Raw genomic sequence first — 22930 nt, 5'->3', positions numbered from 1 at the left:
ATAAATGTCTATTAGTTAAGGCTAACACACACACAAAAGTAAAGATAAATAAGTTAAGAAAGGCTTTTACAAACAAAATGCCTAAGTTAAAAGGAATTGGAATGACTAAATGTCAGCAGCCTGGACAATTCATGTATATGATATTCCCCTACTCCCCAATAATGCTGGACTAAATAGGACATGACTGCTTTTGTTCAGATGAACTGGGCAAAGATGTCCTGAGCACTCCTCCTGCAGGAGGCATTTTGCAGGGTATGAGAAGTGCAGAGATGAATGAGGGTAGAGACACCACGCTCCAGAGCTGGGAGTCCAGATGGGAGCCAGCAGTTAGAGACCAACACAGGAAGCAGTGGGACTTCCATAGCCAATTCCTTGTACTCCTCATCAGCTGCATGTTTGTGTTTGTTCGAACTCCTGAAAGCCATTTCACTTAAGGAGGGAACAAAGGTTCCTAAAGCCATTAGATTACATGTTTGACCCTGCTCTAGAATATCTTGGACTAGCTCTTTTTCTTTTTTTTTTTTCTGCATATTTTTAAATTTATCTTTCTAGTAATGTATATATAATTCTTCCCTTGAGAGTTAAGTAAGATGCAGTTTGATAGCTCTTCTATAATTATGTAAAGACAGTGTGCACTGTTTATATTTTGTATTCTAAACTGAGCAATTTAGTTTAGTAATGAGTGCATTCACTTGGGCATCAGACCTACCTGGAAACATGCTAGCTGTGCTATTTAGTAATGAGTTGACTTATTGGACCTCTTTGAGCCTCAGTGTTCTTATCTATGCTCATTGCCATTGATTTGGTTACAACTCATACAGGACAGACTAGAACTGCCATATGGGGTTTCCAAGGTTGTAATGTTTATGAAGCAGACTGTCTGCTACATCTTTCTCCTGTGAAGTGGCTGGTGGGTACCTGCAGCGGATCCTTTGATTAGCAGCTGAGTGCTTAACCACTGTGCCACCAGGGCTGCTAACCTTTTTTATAAAATGTTCATGTTATACCATGGTACCTCCTCCTACACAAACACTTTTTAGAGTGTCTAATATGTACCTGGAGTCTGGGTGTGGCACTGTGGGTTAAAGCACCAGACTGCAAAGCCGTTTGAACTGCAAGGTTGGCAGTTCAAACTCACCAGCTTCTCCTTGGAAACCCTATACAGGGTCGCTATGGGTCGGAACAGGCTCTATGGCACTTAACAACAACAACACCAATATGTACCTGGAGTCCTGGTGTGGTGCTATAGGGTAAGCTCTGTACTACCCACTACAGCATCAGCAGTTCAAACTCACCAGCAACTCCTTGGAAACCCTGTACAGGGTCTCTATGAGTCAGAGCTGACTCAATGGCACTTAACAACAGCAATAAGTACCTGAAATCCTGGTGAGGTGCTACAGGATAAGTACTAGACTGCTAACCACAAGGTTGGCAGTTCAAGCCCACCAGTTGCTCGTTGGAAACCTTATACAGGGTCGCTATGAGTCAGAACCGAGTCAACAGCACTTAATAACAACAACATGTACTTGCAAGGTCGACGGTTCAAACCTACCAGCTGCTCCTCCCATAGAGATATACAATGTACTTAGGCCCTGGGTAGTATAAGTGGCTCACACACTTAGCTGCTAACTGGAAGGCTGGAGTTTCAAGTCCATGCAGAGGTACCTCTGAAGAAAGGCCTGGTGATTTATTTCTGAAAATGTTTCCTTGAAAACCCTCTGGAGCAGAGTTTATTCTGACACCCACGAGGCCTACATTAGTTGGAGATGACTTGAGCGCAACAGTCTCTTTTTGTTTTTGTTTTTAAAAATATGTCCAGACTATGTGCTCAGCTCTTGTCATTCAGGTGTGTATGTATTGAACCTGCAGTGGATGTGCAGAGCTATAGTTTGATGGGAAGAGAAATGAACCTGAATTTGAAGTCAGAAGGCCAGGGATGCATCTGTTTGCATCATGACTTTGGGCAAGTTCTATAACCTCATGTGCCTCAGTTTTTCCTCTGCTAAAGCAGGATAAGAGTGCCTGATTCTCAGTGTTATTTTTTTAAGGATTCATTAATTATTAAATACTTAAGATTGGATGAGTACTTGCTAAGTGATGAGTGGGACTGATTCCGGATTAGTCCCACAGTTCCTGTGCCATTGTTGAGCTGTAGTTCCAGATGGGAAAAGGTCCTAGAGGAAGCTCCGACGGCTTGGAATGACATCTGCTTGCCTAACTCATTTTTGTTTCCCATGCCTAGCTGGAAGCCGAGCGGACAATGAGGAAGAGGAAGAAGAGGGAGAAGGAGGGTTGGAATCAAACAGTCCCCTAAATCCCTATCAGATGCCCCCTCCACCTGAAGGATGCTGCACCACTGATGGTAAGATGCTGTCAGCTCCCCGGATGGGTGGACCGCATCCTGGTACCCAGCATCTGCAGTGGGGCTGATGGCCAGGCCTGGATCATATTTGCAATCCCATGGCCCTGAGGCTTGAGCCTGGCTGGTGCTCCTGTAGCAGAATTTTGGGTTCTTCACACTATCAGGGACTGAGGTCAGGGTCACGAAGTCCCTGCACAGTATTGGTTGTTATTGTTAGTGCTGTTGAATCATTGCCATTTCTTAGTGACCCTATCACAACAGAAGGAAACACTGCCCGGCCCTGTGTTGTCCTCACAGTTGTTATGTTTGAGGCCATTGTTGCTGCCACTGCGTCAGTCCATCTCCTTGGGATCTTTCTCCTTATTGCTGACTCTCTGCTTTACTAAACATGATGTCCTTCTTTAGGGATTGGTCCCTCCTGACCACATACCCAGCAGTATATAAATGGCCTTAACTTTACAAATGACTTGGGTTTCCAAACTTTTATGCCTTGGTTGTTGGAAAATTAGAATGCATTTTTCCCAACTCAGGCCTCTTTACATAGCATGTTTAACTCAGAACTGATTAGTAGGAATAATCTTCCACATGAACTAGTACTTAAGTATTTTTAAAGCATATTATCTCAGGAAGTCTGTAAAATCAGTAATGCTATTATGATTTTCCTGTTGAGGAACTGGGGCTTGGAGCTGTTAAGTAGGGTGGGTGGCAATATAGTTTAATGGCCAGAGCTTATGCTTTGGACTCAGAGAGAGTTGGTGTAAAGTCCTGGCTTTGTCATCCATAAGCTGGGCAGCCTCTCTGAATGGTAGTGAGTTTGTCTGTCCTGTCACCATACTAGTCAAAAGTTGTCATTAGTTTGTTATTTAGTCAGTTAGTTAAAACAGTTATTGTACCTCTACTCTAGAAATACAAAGATAAAGGTGCAAGAGATCCCAGTTTAATGGGGAAGGTATATAGGTAAATAGACACTTTGAAAACAAAGCCATGTGTGGGAAAGTAGTAGAAAGGTTTCTGATGCAGGTAGAGAGTTTGGAAAGGACTTATTGGAGGAGGTAGTCCTTTATCTGGATTAGTCAACATTTTCCATGAGACGATGAGGGTTTGGGGAAGCTGAAAAACTATAGTCAGAGTAAACAGCATGTGCAAAGGTTTGTTGTTGTTAGGTGCTATCGAGTCGGTACTGACTCATAGTGACCTTATGCACAACAGAACGAAACACGCCCGATCCTAGGCCAACCTCACTATTGTTGCCACTCTTGAGTCCATCGATGCTCCTCCTTGGCCAATCCCTCTCGTTGGGGCTCTGCCTCTTTTCTTCTGACCCTCCACCTTACCAAACATGACATCCTTCTCCCAGGGGTGAGAATATAGCCTATTTGGAGAATTACAAGCAGTTTACTAAGTTAGGGGCCCAACTTAATGCGGCATGACAGGACTTGGAGAAGTGATCAGATTGATTGTGGAGCTCCCGTAGTCCTGCCTGGTAGCCTGGCTTTGACCCTGTGCATGATGGCTGCCAGGGCAGCTATTCAGCCTCATTGGGCTGCTATTCCAGTGAAAGGGAAATCAGTACAATGGCTAGTGTTCAAAAAGGCTAGCTCATTAAATGATAAGGGAACAGTAAACTCTCTAATGGCCACTATAGCAATTTTCAAATGCTTTCCAAATAAATACAGCAGATGCTGTGCCTGCCTGCTTCCTTCTGGATATTCAGAAAGCAGTGACAGCACTGTGCACTGAAGGGCTCAGGATGGTGGTTAGACCTACTAAGTACTTAGCTTCTGCCCCAATGTTCATCACTTCCCAAGATGATGCAAGAGGATGACCCTTGTTCCTAGCCTGGTTCATCTCTTTAAGCAACTTAACCTTTTTTTAAAGCCATATCCTTAAATTGAAGACAGTAATACTTTATCACAGGTGATTAAATCAAAGCTTTTCTGTGCTTGTCTCAAGACAGTGCCGGGCACACAGTAAATTTGGGTCCATGCCTGCTAGCTCTCTGCCCCAAAGGCTGTCCCTTTTCCTGCCTGCCTCCCAGGACTAGATGAGAGAACTTAGAGGGAATGCATTGCAGATCATAAAGCACTGTGCAAGCTACAAGAAAACCTTTTACAAATTCTGTAGAGTTTTGCAGGCAGGGACTGAGATTCAGTCTGTGTTCATTCTCACTCGATCACTAAAGATTAAAAGGCATTGATTGGGCAGAATGTATCCAAAAACAAGCTAGACAAAACTCCTATGAATGTCTTATCCTGGCATGGTGCTGTAGGATAAGCACTGAACTGCTAATCACAAGATTGGTGATTCAAATCCACCAGCCACTCCTTGGAAATCCTATACAGAGTCACTGTGAGTAGGAATAGACTTGATGGCACTTAACAACAATAACAAAACTATTTTAAAGATCTGATTCACAGGGGAATGGTGTGAAACATCATACTGCTCATAGTTCACCTCTATACTCTTGTCACCCAGTTTCTCTTCTACGAGACAACCAAGATTTCTAGTCTCATCGCCCCTTCTTCTCGACATTTGTCTATTGCAAGATACTAAAAAAAAAAAAAAAAATCAAATTGCATGTGATTTCTTATGTGTCTCTTGTATGCATTTCCATTGACCATAATGTGTTTAGAATTCTTTTCCTTTTGGTATTCATCTGTACATTTGTATGATAACACTGATGATCGGTGTCACAAATAGCTACAATTATGAACATATCCATGAGAATGAATTGTGAGGGAAGCTGCATCCAGAGGTAAGGATTGTTTATGACAACATGAAGGTGCCTTCCTCCCTTTACCCATATGAATTCTTGTTCAGCGAGAGTCCCTCACACAGTGTCTTCCTCCTAGGGTTTTGCCAGGCGGGGAAGGACCTGCGCCTTGTCTCCCTTTCCAGCGAGCACATTGACGTCCCTGCAGGCTTCCTCCTTGTGGGGGCCAAGTCTCCCAGCCTGCCGGACCACCTCCTGGTGTGTGCTGTTGATAAGAGGTTCTTGCCAGATGACAATGGTCACAATGCTCTTCTTGGTAAGTTTCTCCTCTGCCTGTCTCCACGGCTCAGTCTGCATCAGAGGGTAGGGCTGGTAGAAAGGGAAGTCCCGGCATGGGACAGATACTGAATGTGCTGGCTGCTAAACAAAAGATTGGCAGTTTGAGTCTACCAAGGCTCTTCAGAACAAAGGCTTAGTGACTTACCTCCAAAAAAATCAGGCCTTGAAAACCCTATGGAGTAGTTCAATTCTGACATATCCAGGGTCTCCATAAATCAGAGTCAGCTTGACAGCAGCAGGGTTGTTGGTGTTGGTAGTAGTGTGAGGTCCCAGGTGGGCTACATTTGAGCCAGTCTGTCAGCACGTCACACAACCCTATTGTGTTTTTAAGATTAGAGAGTAAAACAGAATGAAATGAGTTTTTTTTTTTTCTTACATGTGACTGGCATCTTGTAGACTGCTCCTCATATGTTGTTGTTGTTAAGTGCCATCGAGTTGGTTCCGACTCATGAAGACCCTATATAGTGTTTCTGAAGAGTGGCTGATGAGCTTGAACTGCCAACCTTGTGATTCAAACCGAACTTGCAACCCAGCACATTACCCCGCAGCGCCACACCAGCTCCTCATACAGTATTCGTGTTTTTATACATTTTATTCGTCAAACCTTTAATACGGCCTTGTCTACCTTGTGTCCCACCTGAGTCAGCAGTGACAACCAGGGGGCTCGTCTGGGTCAGCAGTGATATTCAGGGAACTAGCAGAATTACATGAGAGTAGACACATGGAGTATCTAGTGATGTCTTAAAGGTGTGATCAGAGGAGGACCGTCGGATGTGTACTTTCACCCTGTGTTAAGCATGAGGCAGAAGGACACTAATCTAGCATTCCTCATATATTAAATGATTCTCTGGGCCCCTGGAGATATTTTTGGATGACTTGTATTAAGTGGTACAAAATCAGCAAGATAGACTTCCCTTTTTAATTTTATTTCAGTCCTTCTATGCCAAGAAGAAAGTCTCAGTTGATGCCAACATGCCCTAAAGCCTCTGGAACACGGGCTAACTCTCCTTTACTAAGGAGCAGACCTTGGACTTTTGGCAATGGAAAAAGCTTCCAGACTTTTATAGCACTGTTTTATTTTAATTGTTTATTTTTATTGGCTAACTTTTATTTGGGGAGCACAGTGGCTCTGTAGATAAGCACCAGACTGCAAGTCACAATGTCAGTGATTTAAACGCATCAGCAGCTTCATGGAACAATGAGGTTTTCTGCTCCCACAAAGAAATCCCTACACAGTGTAGCTCTGAGTTGGAACCAACTCCATGGCACTAGCAACAACAACAACAACAACAACAACAACAACAACAACTGTTTATTCATGGCAAGTACTGGTATACAGCCACCACCACTGGAACTGGCATTTTATTTATTGTGGTGATACTTCCAATAAATAAATGGATACAAAATTGAAAAACAAAAACAAAATATTCCACCTGAGTTAGGAATGAGGAACAACCTTTGTTCTAGAAAACTGTCAGACATACAGCCCTTAGAGAATAAGGCTGAATGTTTGTTCCTGACTCCCGAATGTCTGCCTGCTGTTGTTAGAGTGCCGTTGAGTCAGTTGGAGTGACCTTGTATAGGGTTTTCAAGGAGCAACTGGTGGGTTTAAATAGCCAACCTTAGTGGTTAACAGTTCAGAGCTTATTCTCCAATGCCACACCAGGCCTGCTGGATACCTTCTATTCACTTAATTCATTTGCTTTACACAATAGCTTCAAGAGATGGTTCCTATTATGTCAGGGTTTATTTTTTGTGGACTTGGACTGATTAAGGTACTTTCCCAAGTGCACATGAGTAAGAGACAGAGGCAGGAATCAAACTGAGGTTTTTCTGACCCCAAATTCTATAACTAGCATCCCTTGGACTCCTGTCATGGCTAAGGTCCTGATTTGAGGGAAGCTCTGTTTCTCCTGCTAACTATCAGCATCATTACCTTTGATCTTTTGAGTAGCCACTGGCTTGCTAAGGCCGTGCATGACCAGTGCAGAGCTTAGTTCCTCCTTACCAAGCCTGGCTCACATTTGCTTAGATGATGTTTATTTGAGCATGTACTGTGTCCTGGCCTCTGTGCTCAGCACACTCCCCCATTAGTGGAGCAGAATAAAGGTAGGCCGAGGGTTTGGATAAACTATCAGAACTCTGGGTTGCAGGTCTCTGTGTGATCCCCTGAGCCTTGGTGTCCAAATTCTTAAAGTGGGGAGGTGATGTCCATGTGTTCCCAGCTCTCTATCAACCTATTCCTGTTTGATGAGTCTGAGTCTATCCTGTTGTCTCCTTTGGAGGACAACTAGGCAGAGAGAAGGGCTGGTAATCATGTGCCTATTTGAGACACAGCATCAGGAACAGTCTTCATTGCAGAAGTGAGTTTGATTATGAGAGTTTATGGGGGAAACTTTTAAGCTTAAAAAAACAAAATACATCAAATTTTCTTCCGTTTTTTTCATGTGTCCCAAGATACAGACTTCCAGTTTTTATGCTTGATACAGCCTAGTATCAAGGTCAGTTGATTTCAGTGGATATTGACTGATCACATTTTATGTGTGAGGCTTGTGTGAAACACTCGGGGATTGTGACAGGACCAGAGAAGGAAAAGGAATGGTTGCTGCCAAGAGGGCAGTGGGGAGCTAAACCCCTGTGCAGACCCACAGTGAGTCACAGGAATGCCGATTTAGAGGGACAAACACAGCTTGGAACAGGGACGGAAGGATAAAAAAGCTTTAGCCAACTCCCTGTTAAGGCATATCCAGGGACTTACTGTAATTAATTCTCTAAAACAAGAATAAGCTCAGAAAAATTCACTTTATCAAAGAAGTTCATGGAATCATTTGGTCTTGGATTGAATTTGCTTATCAAGGTCACTCATGATAAAAATGTGTTGCAGTAAGACTGTGCCTAATGCCCAGGCCAGTGTTTGATCTGGCCGCGTCTGCGGATTTGTCTGAATTCCATTACTAAGTGACTGTAAAGGGAGAGCGAGGGCAGTAAATCAAGGAGGTTCTGTGTCTTGAAATGCAGAGACAAGACTCTTTCAGTTCATTCACTGCCTGCCCTGTAACAGTTTCAGCTTCTCAGGCAGCCTGTGTAGAGGAAGTAGTATCTTTGTTAATTGCTTGCCAAAAAGCCTTCTGAAATGGGTAACAAGGGCTGGTTGGTAATAACTGATGCTGTCATCTATTAAATAACTTTATGCTCTCATCTTGCACACTTAACACAATTTAGGTTTCCTGCAATTAATCCTAATGACTGCACAGGGCAAGGTGGTCCCTCCTGAGGCCCTCCTATGGCTGCAATTTAACACTTTTTAGTGACCTATAAAACAGAGGCTGTGGAGTGTCTTGGGGAAGCAAGGGCTTTAAGCCCCTTTTCCCTCTTGCCTGAAAAAAATGTCCTGGCAATCTGCTTCTGTAAAGATTTGTTGTTTTTGTTAGCTGCTGTGGAGTCTATTCGCACTCTAAGCAACTCCATGTGACAGAGTGGAACTGTCCTATGGGGTTTGTGGGTTAATGCGCTGTATTGCAAGATTGGTTTGAACTACAAGGTTGGCGGTTCAAGCTCACCAGCCACTCCTTGGAAACCCTATACAGGGTCTCTATGAATTGGAACTGACTCAACAGCACTTAACAAGTCCTTACAAAAGCAAATCACCAGGTGTTTTCCCCCAGGAGCTTCAAGCTACCGACCATTCAATTGGCAGCTAAGTACTTAGCCATTTGTGTCAGCCAAGACAAGCCTGTGGAACCCCTGTGCTCTGTAACATGCAGCGTCACCATGAGTTGAGCTCAACTTGGCGGTCCTGGGTTTGGTTTGGATTTTTCTCCTCTTCCCATACTTTATTAATGAAGGGAGTCTTGTTTTATTAACTTTGAATCAACTGGGAGATTTAGTGTGAGAAAGCCAAAAGATTAAAATCTGGGTGTGTTTGTTGCAGTTTTTCTATGGTAACTTATCTAGCCTGGTAGTTTTAATATTATTCCCCAATATCATAACACAAATGCATCAATTCTTCTGTGGTCTTCTTTATTCATTGTCCAATTTTCACATGCAAATGAGGCTATTGAAACTACCAAGGCTTGGGTCAGACACACCTTAGTCCTCAAATTGACATCTTTGCTCTTGAACACTTTAAAAAGGTCTCGTGCAGATTTGTTTAATTTCTGACTTCTGCTTCCATGAGTGTTGATTGTGGATCCAAGCAAAATGAAGTCTTAGACAACTTCAATCTTTTCTCCATTTATCATAATGTTATTTATTGGTCCAATTATGAACATTTTTGTTTTCTTTACATTGACGTGCAATCCATACTAAAGGCTGTGGTTTTTGATCTTCATCAGTAAGTATTTAAGTCCTCTTCGCATTCAGCAAGCTAGTTTGTATTGTCTGCATATCACAGTTTGTTAATCAGTCTTCCTCTAGCCCTGATGCCATATTCTTCTTCATATAATCAAGCTTCTTGGATTATTTGCTTAGCATACAGATTGAATCAGTATGGTGAAAGAATACAACCCTGGTGCACAACTTTCCTGCTTTTAAACCATTCAGTATCCTTAATGGTCTGTGCTTCTTGGTCTATGTACAGATTCATGAGTACAGTTAGGTGTTCTGGAATACCCATTCTTGGCAGTGTTATCCATAGCTTGTCATGATCCACACAAATGAAAGCTTTTGCACAATTGATAAAGCACAAGTAAGCATCGTTCTGATATTCTGATATTCAACCAAGATCCGTCTGATGTCAACAATGATATTCCTCATTCTACATCCTAATCTGAATCTAGCTTGAACCTCTGGCAGTTCCCTGTTGATGTACTGTTGCAGCTGTTTTTGAATTATCTTCAGCAAAAAATTTACTTGCCTGTGATATTAATGATATTGTTCTATGATTTCTGCATTCCCTTGGGTCATCCCTCTTCAGAATGGACAGAAACATAGATCTCTTCCAATCAACTGGCCAGGTAACGGTCTTCCAGATTTTTTGGTATAGGTGATTGAGTGATTCCAGTGCTGCATCAGTTTGTTGAAAGATTTCAATTTATATTTCATCAATTCCTGGAGTCTTGTTCTTGGCCAAGCCTTCAGTGAATCTTGAACTTCTGCCTTCAGTGCCATTGGCTCTTGATCATAAAGCTGCTTCTTGAAATAGTTGAATATCAACAGTTTCTTTTTGGTACAGTGACTCTGTATTCCTTCTACCTTCTTTTGATGCTTTCTGCATCATTCAATATTTTGCCCATAGAATCCTTCAGTATTTCAAGTTGAGGCTTGAATTTTTGCTTCAGATCCCTCAGCTTGAGAAATGCTGAGCGTGTTGTTCTCTTTTTTTTCTAATTCCAAGTCTTTGCACATTTCATTATAATACTTTGTCTTCTGGAGCTGTCCTTTGAAATTTTCTGGTCAGCTCTTTTACCTCATTTCCTTCATTCAATTTAGCATCTCTGTGTTCAAGAGCAAGTTTCAGAGCTTCTTCTGACATCCACTTTGAGCTTTTCTTTCTCTCCTGTCTTTTAATGACCTCTTACTTTCTTCCTGTATGTTGTTCTTGATGTCATCCTACAACTCTTCTGGTCTTCGGTCGTTAGTGTCTAAATGTATCAAATTTTTCTGACATGGTCTATGTTCTACGTCATATTTGGACTATCATGGACTTGTTTTAATTTTCTTCTTCATCCTGAATTTGCATATGAGCAATTGATGGTCTGTTTCACAGGCTGCCCCTGCCTTGTTTTGGCTGATGATATGGAGCTTTTCCACTCTTTCTTCCCACAGATGTAGTCAATATGATGTCTGTGCAGTCCATCTCACAAGGTCCATGTTTATGTTGTTTAAAAATTATATTTGCAATGAATAAGTCAGCGGTCTAGGAAAAATCTATCATGTGATATCCAGCATAATTTCTATCACCAAGGCTGTATTTTGTAACCACTGATCCTTCCTGTTTGTTTCCAACCTTTACATTCCAATCACCAGTAATTATCAATACATCTTGATTGCATGCTTGATCAATTTCAGACTGAAGAAGTTGGAGCTTTTGCTGTTAAGTGCCATCTAGTCGGTTGAGATTCATAACAACCCTGTGTAGGATTTCCAAAACTAAATCTTCCCAGGAGCAGAAAACCTCATCTTTTGAGGAGCGATTGGCAGTCTCGAACTGCGTACCTCTGGTTCACAGTCCAGCGTTTACCGTATGGAACCACCATATGACAGAATTCTTCAATTTCATCATCACTGGCTTTTGTGGTTGGTGCATGAATTTGAATAATAGTGGTATTGACTGGTAGGCACATGGATATTCTATGACAGACAGCATTGTACTTCAAAATAGATCTTAAAATGTTCTTTTTGATGATGATTGTGGCATTTCTCTTCAATTTGTCATTCCTGACAGAGTAACCAATATAATTTCAGATTCAAAATGACCAAATACCAGTTCATTTCAGCTCACTAATGCCTAGGTTTTTTATCTTTATGTGTTCCATTTCATTTTTGTCAACTTGCAATATTCCTAGATTCACACTTTATATTGGATGCTGTGTTTCCTAGGCCTGTCTTCTAAAGATATTTCAGACTCCTAAATTTTAAGGTGGAATCCTTGTGTTGTACTCTAGGATAAATACTGAACTGCTGTCTGCAAGTCTGGTGGCTCAAAGTTACATGCTGCTCTTTGGAAACCTTATACAGGGTCACTGTGAGTCAGAGTTGACTCCACAACACTCAACAACCACAACAATCTTTAGGGTATAGGAGCCCTGATCATGTGGTATGATAAGCACTAGACTACTAACCACAACATTGGTGGTTCAAACCCATCAGACACTCAGAGGGAGAAAGATGAGGCTTTCTGCACCAATAAATATTGACAGCTTTGGAAACCCTCTATGTGGTTGCTATTAGACAGAATCGTCTCTATGACAGTGTTTGGTTTTTCTTTAAGATAAAGAGCCATGGCGGCTCAGTGGGTTAAGTGTTGTGCTACTCACTGAGAAGTTGGTCGTTTGAATCCTCTAGCCACTCCTCAGGAAAAAGATGAGGCAGTTTTCTTCTATAAAGATTTATAGCCTCAGAAACCCTGTGAGGAAATTTCTGCTCTGTCCTATAGGATCAGCATGAGCCAGAATGGACTCTCCAGCAGTGGGGCAACCCCTAAGAGTGGTACAAATAGTTAGTGCACTTGACTGCTGACCAAAGGATTAGAGGTTTGTGTTTACTCAGGAGTACTCTAGAAGAAAGATTCGGTGATCTGCTTCTGAAAAATCAACCTATGGAAGACCCTGTGGAGCACAGTTCTACTTTGATATACATGGTGTTGCCATGAATTATAATTGCTTTAACAGCAACCTGTTACGCCCTAAGGTAGATTTCTGAAGGCCATGGTTCATTATTTGTCTTTTTCTCATGAAAAAGTTTATTACCTTTCAAATAATTTATTGAAACATTAGAGTTACTCATATATTTGTCTGTGGTCGCTTAAACCATTTTTCCTTGCTTCCCGGACCCATTTTGTAAACAGTCATGTGGTTTTCTTGGTGGACCCCTGTGGCTAGTCTCTCCAGGATCACCTCTCAGAAGAGCAGCCAGTTTTACTGACCAGAAAGGGTTTTCCCAAAGCAGAAGAGTTTGTGACCTCCTCATACTTTGGATATATTGTCAGAAGGGACAAGTCACTAGAGAAGGATATCATGTTAGTAAGGTGGAGGGTCAGAGAGAAAGAGGAAGACCCCCAGTGAGATGGATTGGCAAAGTGGCAGCATCAATGAGCTCAAGCGTAGCAACGATAGTGAGGTTGGCCCAGGACCGGGCAGTGTTTCATTCTGCTGTACATAGCGTCGCTGTGAGTCAGTACTGACTTGATGGCATCTTACAACAACAGTCATTAGCCAACACACACACCCAACACACATTTAAATGCACGAACACATTGTGATTCCTATCCTTTGGAAGGATAGGAATAATTAGGGAATATATAGAATTTTAGTAATGATAACACTAAGGAAGAAGATACAACAAGGACTATCTGGTGACATAAAGAACTGTCAGATTTGGAGAAAATAGAGACCCAGGCCTGTGGATCAAGGAGGGCTTTATGGAGGAAAGAGTATTTGAGGTGAGCACTGAGTGATGGACAGAACCCAAGCAGGTTCCAGGGAGGAAGAGTATGAGCCGGGAGGCAGCAGGGTGTGGGAGTGGGGTGGGTTTGAGAGCCAGAAGAACACAGCTGGGAATTAAGCATACCAGAATGAGGAACAGGAAATACAGCTGGAGATGAACGTTCCAGAGGATTTAGGGAAACTTGGATGCTATACTTGTGGGTCTGGACTTGATTCTCATACTGGAATTAAGTACCATACTTTTTGTGACTTTGGAGACATTGGTTAGCATGGCTGGTTCTCAGAGATCCCAAAAGAAATCTTTGTTCATCTGATTGAGTGTTGGTCCTGCTATCTAAACTAAGTAGACCACAATTAATAGCAAGATTGTCCCTCGTTCTCTGTTCAGCTAGTTTACTTCCTGTCATTTTAAAATAAGGAAATACAGAGTATAGAACTTTAAATGTCTTTGGTACCTCATCTGTTTGCTCTGGTATAGAGGGACTAGAATCCTGTACCTGTGCGGTAGAGATTTGTCCTTATTTTTAAGGTCTTTTGAGGATTATTAAATTTGTCTAAAATAATGGGAAATATTAAATTTGCTATAAAATACCTTGGAGAATCCAGTTAGTTTCTGTAATGCAGATGTGTTTTTTTTCTCCATGGAGATGTTTGTAACCTTTACTAACTGATGTTATTTTGAACACTGGCCAGAGACCTCAGAGATACTGTGTTTGAAAGTCCTCAGAGATACTTACGTTATGCACAAAACCGTGTGGCCCTTGTGGCTCAAGTAGAAATGACCTCTGGAAACTTGTCAGCCAAGAAATGTGATAAAATAGATTAGTCTCAGCTTCTCTAGCTTCAGAGTCTCCCTTACCAAAGGGCCTTGGACCCATAGAAACCAGACATAACAGTGGGCTGGTTGGGGCCTTTTTGAGATAGCTAGCGCAGACAAGAACAATCATGAGATTCAAAAGCCAAGTCATCTTATTTCACCTTTACTAAGTAATAATTCTAAGGAGAACATTTTGAATAGGCTCAGCAGTTTATAAAGGTCTTTTCAGACATATTCTATGAATTCTAATAGTTGAGATGAGGTGGGTTTTGGCATTGCCCTATATTGGTAGCCTGCCCAGTCTCAGAGCTGTTGGGTAACTTGGTCAGTTCCCGTTAAGCTGTCTGTCCAGCCTTGGGCAGCAGGACACTGACACTGAGAGGCAGCCATGTTCTAAGCTGATACCTCTAGGCTGTAAGCTCGTAGCATCTGCCTGCCTGTGTCTCCACCATGCTTTCAGGCATGCACTATGGAATTCTCTAGGTTTCCTGTCAGCAAATAATAGAGCAGCTTGTAGAACTCCAGGAAGACATTTCGGATACTCAAGTGGTTTCCTAATGTATTCAGCCCCTCTAGTTGAATTGCTTGAAGATTCTGTAACTGGTCAACACCAAAGGAAACAGGAACATAAATTATTTCGGGCACTTGAGTGGTGTAAATAATCAAACGAGACAGTTCTTAGTCAACAAAGTTTCCCCTCATATTGTCGTTTTTATAGTTGCTGTGGAGTTGGGCCCCAAATCATGGTGACCACACACACAAGGGAATAAAATGCTGCTGTCTCCAAGATCAGCAGCAGATCAGACCATTTGGATTCATATAGTTTTCATTGATTGGTATTTGGAAGTAGGTCACTAGGCTTTTCTTCCTAGTCTGTATAGGTCTGGAAGCTCAGCTAAAACCTGTTCATCGTCATAGTCGTACACAAGCCTCCCCTGACAGACAGGTGATGGCTACACAAGAGGTGCATTGACTGGGACTTGAATCCATGTCTCCCACGTGGAAAGTGAACCACTAAACCGCCACTTCCGTCGTATATGTTGTCTTGTTGTTTAGTGCCCTTGAGTTGGTTCTGACTCATAGTGACCCTGTACAGGGTTTCTGAAGAATGATTGGTTGGTTTGAACCGCTGACCTTTCAGGTAGCAGTCTACTGCTTATCCTACAGTGCCACAATAAGACATCTACCCCAAAGATAGGCTTTTCAATATACCCCTAAGACAGCTAAATCTTTCAAACTTCTCTAAGGATCATCTCTATTATTAAAGCTTCTTGGTTCCTCTTTGATTTCTGGATCTCTGGGCCAGAAGAAGATAATGGGAACTTTAACTTTGTGGTAATTTAACTGTTGGTGGTGTAGGACATGATGTTCAGTGTTTCTCTGAATTATCGATTACAGTGAAACCAGCAAGAGCCACAGCTCAACAGGACTGCCTGGTTTCTCGCAAGTTTTCTGCCTTTAACAGGGTAGAACATACTTATGTTTTCTTCTCAGGCAGAGTCCAGTTTTTGTAGGTTTGACTGTCTTTGGAAAGAACTTTGAAGGTGGTGGTGGTAGTGTGCCGTGGAGTCAGTTCCTACTCATAGTGATCCTGCATGGGATTTCTGAGGCTGTAAATCTTTACGGGAGCCGGAAGCCTCATCTTTTTCCCGCAGTACTGCTGGTAGTTTCAAACTACTGAATTTGAGGTTAGCAGCCCGACTTGTAGGCTCTATGCTACCAGAGCTCCTTGACTTTGAAGGTAAGTTGGTGTCATCCAGCCTATTTTAACCAGAGTCCCAGTTGGAAACACTCATAGCTTGTTTCCTCCTGCAGGTTTCTCTGGGAATTGCGTTGGCTGTGGAAAGAAAGGCTTCTGTTACTTCACAGAATTTTCCAATCATATAAATCTTAAACTGACCACCCAGCCCAAGAAGCAGAAACACTTGAAGTACTACCTGGTCCGCAATGCACACGGAACTCTAACTAAAGGTCCTTTAATTTGTTGGAAAGGCTCAGGTGAGCTTCCATGTCTGGTGGAGGGTGTGTAGGTGTGTGGTGGGTGCCCTCTAAGTGGACAGAGGATGAAAATCAGCACTTTGGGAAGAGACCATTCTCTCGTGAGTGTGAATTATAGGCCAAAGGTCAGACCCATGAAATTAGCAATGCTACTTTGCATGTAGTATGTTTAGCTAGTTTATAGTGAGTGGCAGACTAATTGTATGGGCTATTTACAAATTGACAGAGGTCAGCATTTTAAGAGCTTCAAGGTTCAGATAAGAGCAAGAAAAAGAAAAAGAACTAAATACGAATCTCTCTAAGGACAGTGGAGCCACACTGTACTACTCTGCCTCCTTGTAGCAAGTTTTCAGCCCTGGGGATGATTTGCTATGTTTGGAGACATTTTTGGTTGTCACAGCTGGTGGGGGTCACAGGGGATATTGATGCTACATCTAGAGAATAGAGGCCAAGGATGCTGCTAAGCATCCTATAATGCACAGACACACCAGCCTACCACAACAAAAACTTATCAAGCCCCAATGTCAATAACACAGTGGTTGAGAAACCCTGATTTTTAGGGAAAGCTTGGAGTGATGCATGACCCCTGAAACCCTAAAGGTTACGTTATTTTTCTCTTCCATGTCTTTAAAATTCATCTTGAACCCTTTTGGCTATGCACAGAAAAGCCAGTTCCTGTTTCTGGATTCTGAAGAAGTGATGGGGCTAAGGCTTTATGGGGCTTTAGAAAAGAGAGGTTTCCACTCTGAATATCTTTGTGTGTGTGTGTGTATGACCCATAGCATTATTCTAGTGACAATATGCACAACAAAACACATAATCAGTTTGATAACAACAGGTACAATTCATTGACATTGATTACACTCTGCAAGTTGTACAACAGTCCATGGAGTTTTCACTGGCTAATTTTTGGAAGTAGTTACCTAGGGCTTTCTTCCCCTACTCCAGAATTGTTTACCTCCCCTATGTCTCTCATGGCCACACTCAACTGTGGTGGTAAGATGGTAGGGTGGGTAGCTAGATTTCAAAGAGGCCTAACCTTGGGAGACTCACTGATGTATACCCACGTTAGGGGTGTGTCTCTCTTAGGGTTCCCAGTAAGACAACGAGGAGAGCCATTCTTTGTCCCTGGCTTGGCTGTTTTTGCTGCCGTGTGGTCACCTGTAATCTGTCTATGAGTAGAAGGAAGTGGCTTCATTTATCATTCCTCTACTGTCTCCTGTCCTGTCTACCTTTTCTTTTCTCTTTATTTAAAAATATTCCTTGAGTTCCTAATATGTGTCAGTCACTTTCTAGGTCTGGAGATGTAGTAGTTCTTCCCTTTGAGGGACCAGTTTATGATCTTTGATCATGTGCTATGACCAAGAACTTCACAGGTTAGATATGCCACTGAGAATCTTTATGACTGAAGATGACTTACAAAATGGAGAAAAGTGTTGGTTATTCCTTTACCTTTGAGTAACACTGTATTCTTTCCTTGAACTTTAAAGGCAAAGATTGAATGACTCATTGTGTAATCTATTTTTCTCTTTCATCCAAATGCCCACTATTGCTTCAGTTTCTGACAATCAGAGGATGGTGAGGTTCATTTTCCTCAAACTGATCCCTCCTCTTCTTGGTTTGGAGCCACAGTCATACCCCTCTGTCCCCTGGCTACACTGAATCAAAGACTGGGATGGTGTTGCCACCTCATATAGTTATTTATGTGCCTCATTCTCCCATAGGAGAATTCTAGCCCAGGAAGTCATTTCATAAAGTGTTAAAAAATAATGAGTTGGTATTCATGCGTGTGTCTTTTCCTCTGTAGAGTTCAGGAGCCGGCAGGCCTCTGCCAGCACATGTTCCAGTTCTCTTTTCCAGCCACTGGAGAACTCTGTGCCCCTGGCTACTTTCCCCAGTGAGCCGGTTCCTGGAGCAAACCCGACCATGGTGCTGGGAGCGCAACTGGCAGGTGAGGTGGTAAGAAATGGCCAGAGGCTGCTAACCCCACAGATGATAGAATCACACAGCCTTCAGAGTAAATAAAGGTCACGTTCTCTTTCTCTCCAATGTCTTTAAATTTCATCTTGAATTTGCAGTAGCTTTCAACACAGAATGCTTCATTATTAATTTGGGCAGTTTTTCTGCATTCCGCTGATGTTTAATGTGATCTTCTTGATGGTGGGGTCACAGCATACCCTCTGTAACTGATACTGAGTCCAGGTTTGAATTGAATTGCTACACGTGTCAGACAAGACTGGAAGCTGTCATTTATCATGCACTCAGTATGCCCTAGCTATACCTACGTATCTTATTTAATCCTCCAGAAAACCCTGGTTTTCGTTTCCCCATTTTTCTGATTGGGACTCATAGATGTAGCATATTTGCATAAGGTCTCATGGACAATAAATGGTAGAGTCAAGATTTGACATCAGGTGTATATTGTTAATTCCAACAGTGATGCACTTGTTATTTTCTTTCGGGAACAGAGCAGATTAAACATGGTGGTTTTACCACAGTAGATAGCCTGCCTTCTCAAGGATTCTGGAAGGCCGCTGGTTGTTTTCATTCCTACTGCCCAGAGGAGATCTGTAGAAGAATATCAGTCCTGAGGAGAGTGGGTGCCCTTGTACATCACAGATCATTAACTTAGGGCTTGTACCAATCTTGGGAACAAGCTCTCCTCCAGAAGCACTTGCCTCGCCCCATGGTATTTGCTGTGGTCCTCACTGAGTGAGACCTGGTGCTACGCTCAGGCCACCAAGGATGTCTTTCTACATGGTGACTAGTGAGACCCCTAGGTTTGCAGTCAGAATAATTGGGGGGTTCCAGAACCGCTGTCTTCTAACCGAGTCATTTGGGGCAACTCATTAAACTTTCAACCTTAGTTTCCTCATGTGTAAAGTTGCAGAAAGAAACTTTTTGTTTAAATTGTAGGGTGATTGTAAAATTAAAATAAGATATAATAGCTGATGCTTATGTTGTGCTTACTATTCAAAGACAGACACTTTATTTCTACTAATTTATATAATTCTGACAGGATTCTGAGTTGGTAATACACCCTCCCCTCACCTATAATGTGGCTAGATTCCAAAACCCAGGTGGTTGTGTGAATTCTCTGCTATGTGAAAATGGAGGATGCCTATATCAGCTCACAGAATGAAAAGTGACCACATCTTTAAATAACTGTAAGCCACAGAGAATCTGGCCCAGCCAAGTTGACACCAGAATTATTCTTGCCTCACACCTCAGCATTTGTCACTGCCAGATGTTACAATTAATGCACAAAATAGTTGTTATAGCAGATTTTTAAAATATTGTCATAAATGCAAAATGTTTGATAAAGAGATAGTTGATAAGTGAGAAGGTATATCATATCTCCATTTTATAGATGAGAAAACTGAGGCATCTGGTTAGTAGATGTGCAAGCTTACGTGGCTAGCAAGTAGCAGAATGGGGATTCACTCACCGGCAGTCTGACTTCAGAGCCATGTTTGTAACCTCCTCACCATGCTATCTTACCTACCCATGGAGAAACGTTTTATGCTGTTCCCAACTCTTGAGTGCCTGCTTACAGGCCCCAAAGGTTTTGAGATCATTGTGGCCGAGTTGGGGGACATAAGCAGCTTGTTTTTGTTGTTATTGTGAAGTACTGTCGAGTCAGTTCCGGCCCATAGTGACCCTGTATAGGGTTTCCAAGGAGAAGCTGGTGAGCTTGAACCGCTGACCTTGCAGTTCAAATGGCTTTGCAGTCTGGTGCATTAACCCACAGTACCACACCAGCTTAATCAGCCTCAAATGACAGAAACCAGGCTTGCCACAGAGTTATCCTTAGACTCGGAGAACCCCAGGCCCTATGCAGGTGGCTACAAACATGAGTTGTTTTCTTGGGCATATATTTTTTTTCCAAGAGGAAGTTTTTTATGGGAAATGTAAATGTATATAAGGGGGCTTCAAAAAGTTCATTAGAAAATGAAAGTAAAAGATAATGAAATTTTTCCATGAACTTTTTAAGCCCCTTTACATGTGAAAAAATAATTTACCATTTCAATAATCTTCGTACGTACAATTCCATGATACTATGGTTACATGCTGTTCAGCCATCACCCTTAACCATTCTCAAACCATTCCCTTAACAGACGCTCAGTGTCCCATAAACATGGTGTCTTTCTTTCCCTCTCCCTTCTGAACTCTGGAATGTAAAAGAAAAGGTAGAAGAGTTCAGGTGCGGTCCTGGAATTCAGGGAGACTCACTGGCTGGTCACTCCTGTCCTACTGGCCATTCTTTCGCCAGACCATATGCACAGGAGAGAGTGTGTGTGTGTTGTCTCAGTGGGGCAGAAAATCAACAGTTGGTCAGAATCCTTGTGTCTACTGTAGGAATTCTGACCTCCCTATGAGACTTCCCAGTGAATAGCCACTTTATAAAAATGGAAGAAAAATAATTTGCTATTTTCCTGGCTCACCATGCATCCCAGTGAACTAACCCTGCTCTCTTCCTCCTTTCTCTTTGTTTTCAGGACCAGCCCCTGATCATCTCTCACTGACAGCAGCAATGGGCTCAGCTGTTTTCAATGGCAAAGATTCCCCAAAGCATCACCAGTTGGTGAAGAATAACCTGGTGACCCTGCCAAGACCCTCAGCATTAGGTAGTGTTGCCTGCCCTGGTTGTTCGGGGTGGATCCTACTCTTCTCTAGGCCCAGGCAAGGGAAGAGACACAGGGAACCCACTGACTAGGGCTGCAGAACTTGCTGGAGTCTGGTGTTGCTTGGAATGGGAGTCAGGCCAGCTCAGCAGGTGTCTCCTGAGTATGTGGGTCAATGCCCAGGCCTGTGCTGGTGCTGGGTGGGAGGTCCTGGCTTCTGCCACACTTGGGAGGCATCATGTGTGCCAGGAAGCAATGAGAGATTTCATCCAGGTCCGGACTCAGGAACTGTCTCACTGGGGGCCATGGATTAAGAGGGCTGTAGTGTTATGGAGAAATATGGGGCAACAGAGTGTCATGGACAGAATACAGGATTCAACTCTGCCTCTTACAGATCTTGGAAAAGTCTTTTGACTAAATAATTTTTTTATTGGGAAATAAGAATTCCATCCAAGGGCTGTTAAGAGGATGAATGGAGAGATTTTGTAATGGGCACCCAATTGGCAACTCACTAAATGGTGGTGGTTCTTAAGTGTGATGAAGTTGTTTCAAATTCATAGCGACCCAATGCAGGGTTTTCAAGGAGTACCTGGGGGCTATTATCAGCTGGTCTGCTTGGAGAAGGCATTCTAGAGGAGTTGATTACTGAGCTGCATCTTAGAAGTTGTGGAATTTCTCTCTATCTTCCTTTAGCCATTACACTAAACTGAATTTTAGAACTAAGCACCGTTCATACTGGAAGAACTCTGCCATGGAGTTGATTCTGACCAATAGCAACTCTATACAGGGTATCTGAGGCTACATGTCTTTATGGGAACAGAAAACGTCATCTTTCACAGTGAAGCTGCTGGTGAGGTTTGAACTGCTGATTTTACAATTGGCAGTCCAGGGCTTATCCTACAGCACCAAATCATCAAGTCCAACACTCGATTTTACAGCAGTGAAAACTAAAGCCCAGAAAGGCAGAGCCAGGCCTGGGATCCAGTCCCCCTGCTTCCCTATGATGTTGGAGAGCATCCCTGGTAAAAGTCTTGTGAATTTTTCACTCTTAGTTGAAGGATCAAATGTATCTTATGAGTTGAATCAAAATCTTTCCAGTCCTAACCATCATCTACTCTGGCATTCATAATTAAGCTATCAGCATTCCCAAAGCACCACACATCACACAGGCAGGCCCCCGGTGTTCTTCCTGTGATGGTTTCCTCTCTGCTAGGACCTGAATTTCAGGGCAGTCACATGGCTGAGGCACTGGGCCTTTGGGGATGGAGGTGGAAGACCTGTGCCATAGATGCCTCCCTCCTCTGAACTGTGACGCAGGAACACCCATCCTTCCCTCATCCACAGGGATCTGTGGACATCTTTGTCTGCCGGGGCCATTGATAAGAGTTGACTGGGAAATCCATTCCTGGAATTAAATGAATGAATGTTCCCTGCTGTGCACCATGGGAGGTTGGGGGAATATATGGTTTGCTGCTGCTGAGGCAGCCCCTGCCTTGTGACCTCATGTGCAGTGGGAAGAAATGCTGCCATCCCCATGATCTGTTGTGGACTGGGATATTGCACTCCATACGGTTGTTTTTGGAAATAGATCAACAAGGCATTCCTCGCAGTCCATCTTAGTCTGGAAGCGCCTTGGAAACTGTTCAGCAGCGTAAAAACACACTGGCAGATGGGCAGTGGCTGTGTTTGCAGTACCTTGGCTAGAAATAGGACCTGGGCTACCCACCTGTTGTTGTTGTCAAGTGCTATCAAGTCAGTTTCTACCCATAGCAACACTGTCTAGGGTTTCTGAGGAGCAACAGGTAAGTTTGAACCACCAACCTTGAGGTTCAAACTGACAATGCAGTCCAGCGCATTAACCACAGTGCCACACCACCAGGATTCTGGACCACCTACCTGGAAGGCAAGAATTCTACCACGGGACCATCAATCTCCCTCTAGCTTGGCACTCAAGGCATTAAATCTAGCCCT

At 42.8% G+C, this 22930-nt stretch overlaps 1 protein-coding gene across 3 annotated transcripts in view; it reads left to right on the top strand.

The window, feature by feature from the left end:
• The window catches only part of GREB1 (growth regulation by estrogen in breast cancer 1), a 130036-nt gene that overhangs the window by 6464 nt on the left and 100642 nt on the right, over positions 1-22930 (top strand). For all 3 annotated transcript variants that reach the window (XM_006869450.1, XM_006869449.1, XM_006869448.1), the window contains exons 2-6: positions 2243-2362; positions 5215-5391; positions 16152-16334; positions 18142-18285; positions 20834-20962. In XM_006869450.1, coding sequence (XP_006869512.1) covers positions 2243-2362; positions 5215-5391; positions 16152-16334; positions 18142-18285; positions 20834-20962 — 753 coding nt within the window. The remainder of the gene's footprint in view (positions 1-2242; positions 2363-5214; positions 5392-16151; positions 16335-18141; positions 18286-20833; positions 20963-22930) is intronic.

The sequence above is a fragment of the Chrysochloris asiatica genome, unplaced genomic scaffold (assembly GCF_000296735.1).
Source record: "Chrysochloris asiatica unplaced genomic scaffold, ChrAsi1.0 scaffold00131, whole genome shotgun sequence".
Taxonomy (NCBI): domain Eukaryota; kingdom Metazoa; phylum Chordata; class Mammalia; order Afrosoricida; family Chrysochloridae; genus Chrysochloris; species Chrysochloris asiatica.
The sequence above is the reverse complement of the archived record's forward strand: the minus strand, read 5'-3'. Positions and strand labels throughout refer to the sequence as shown.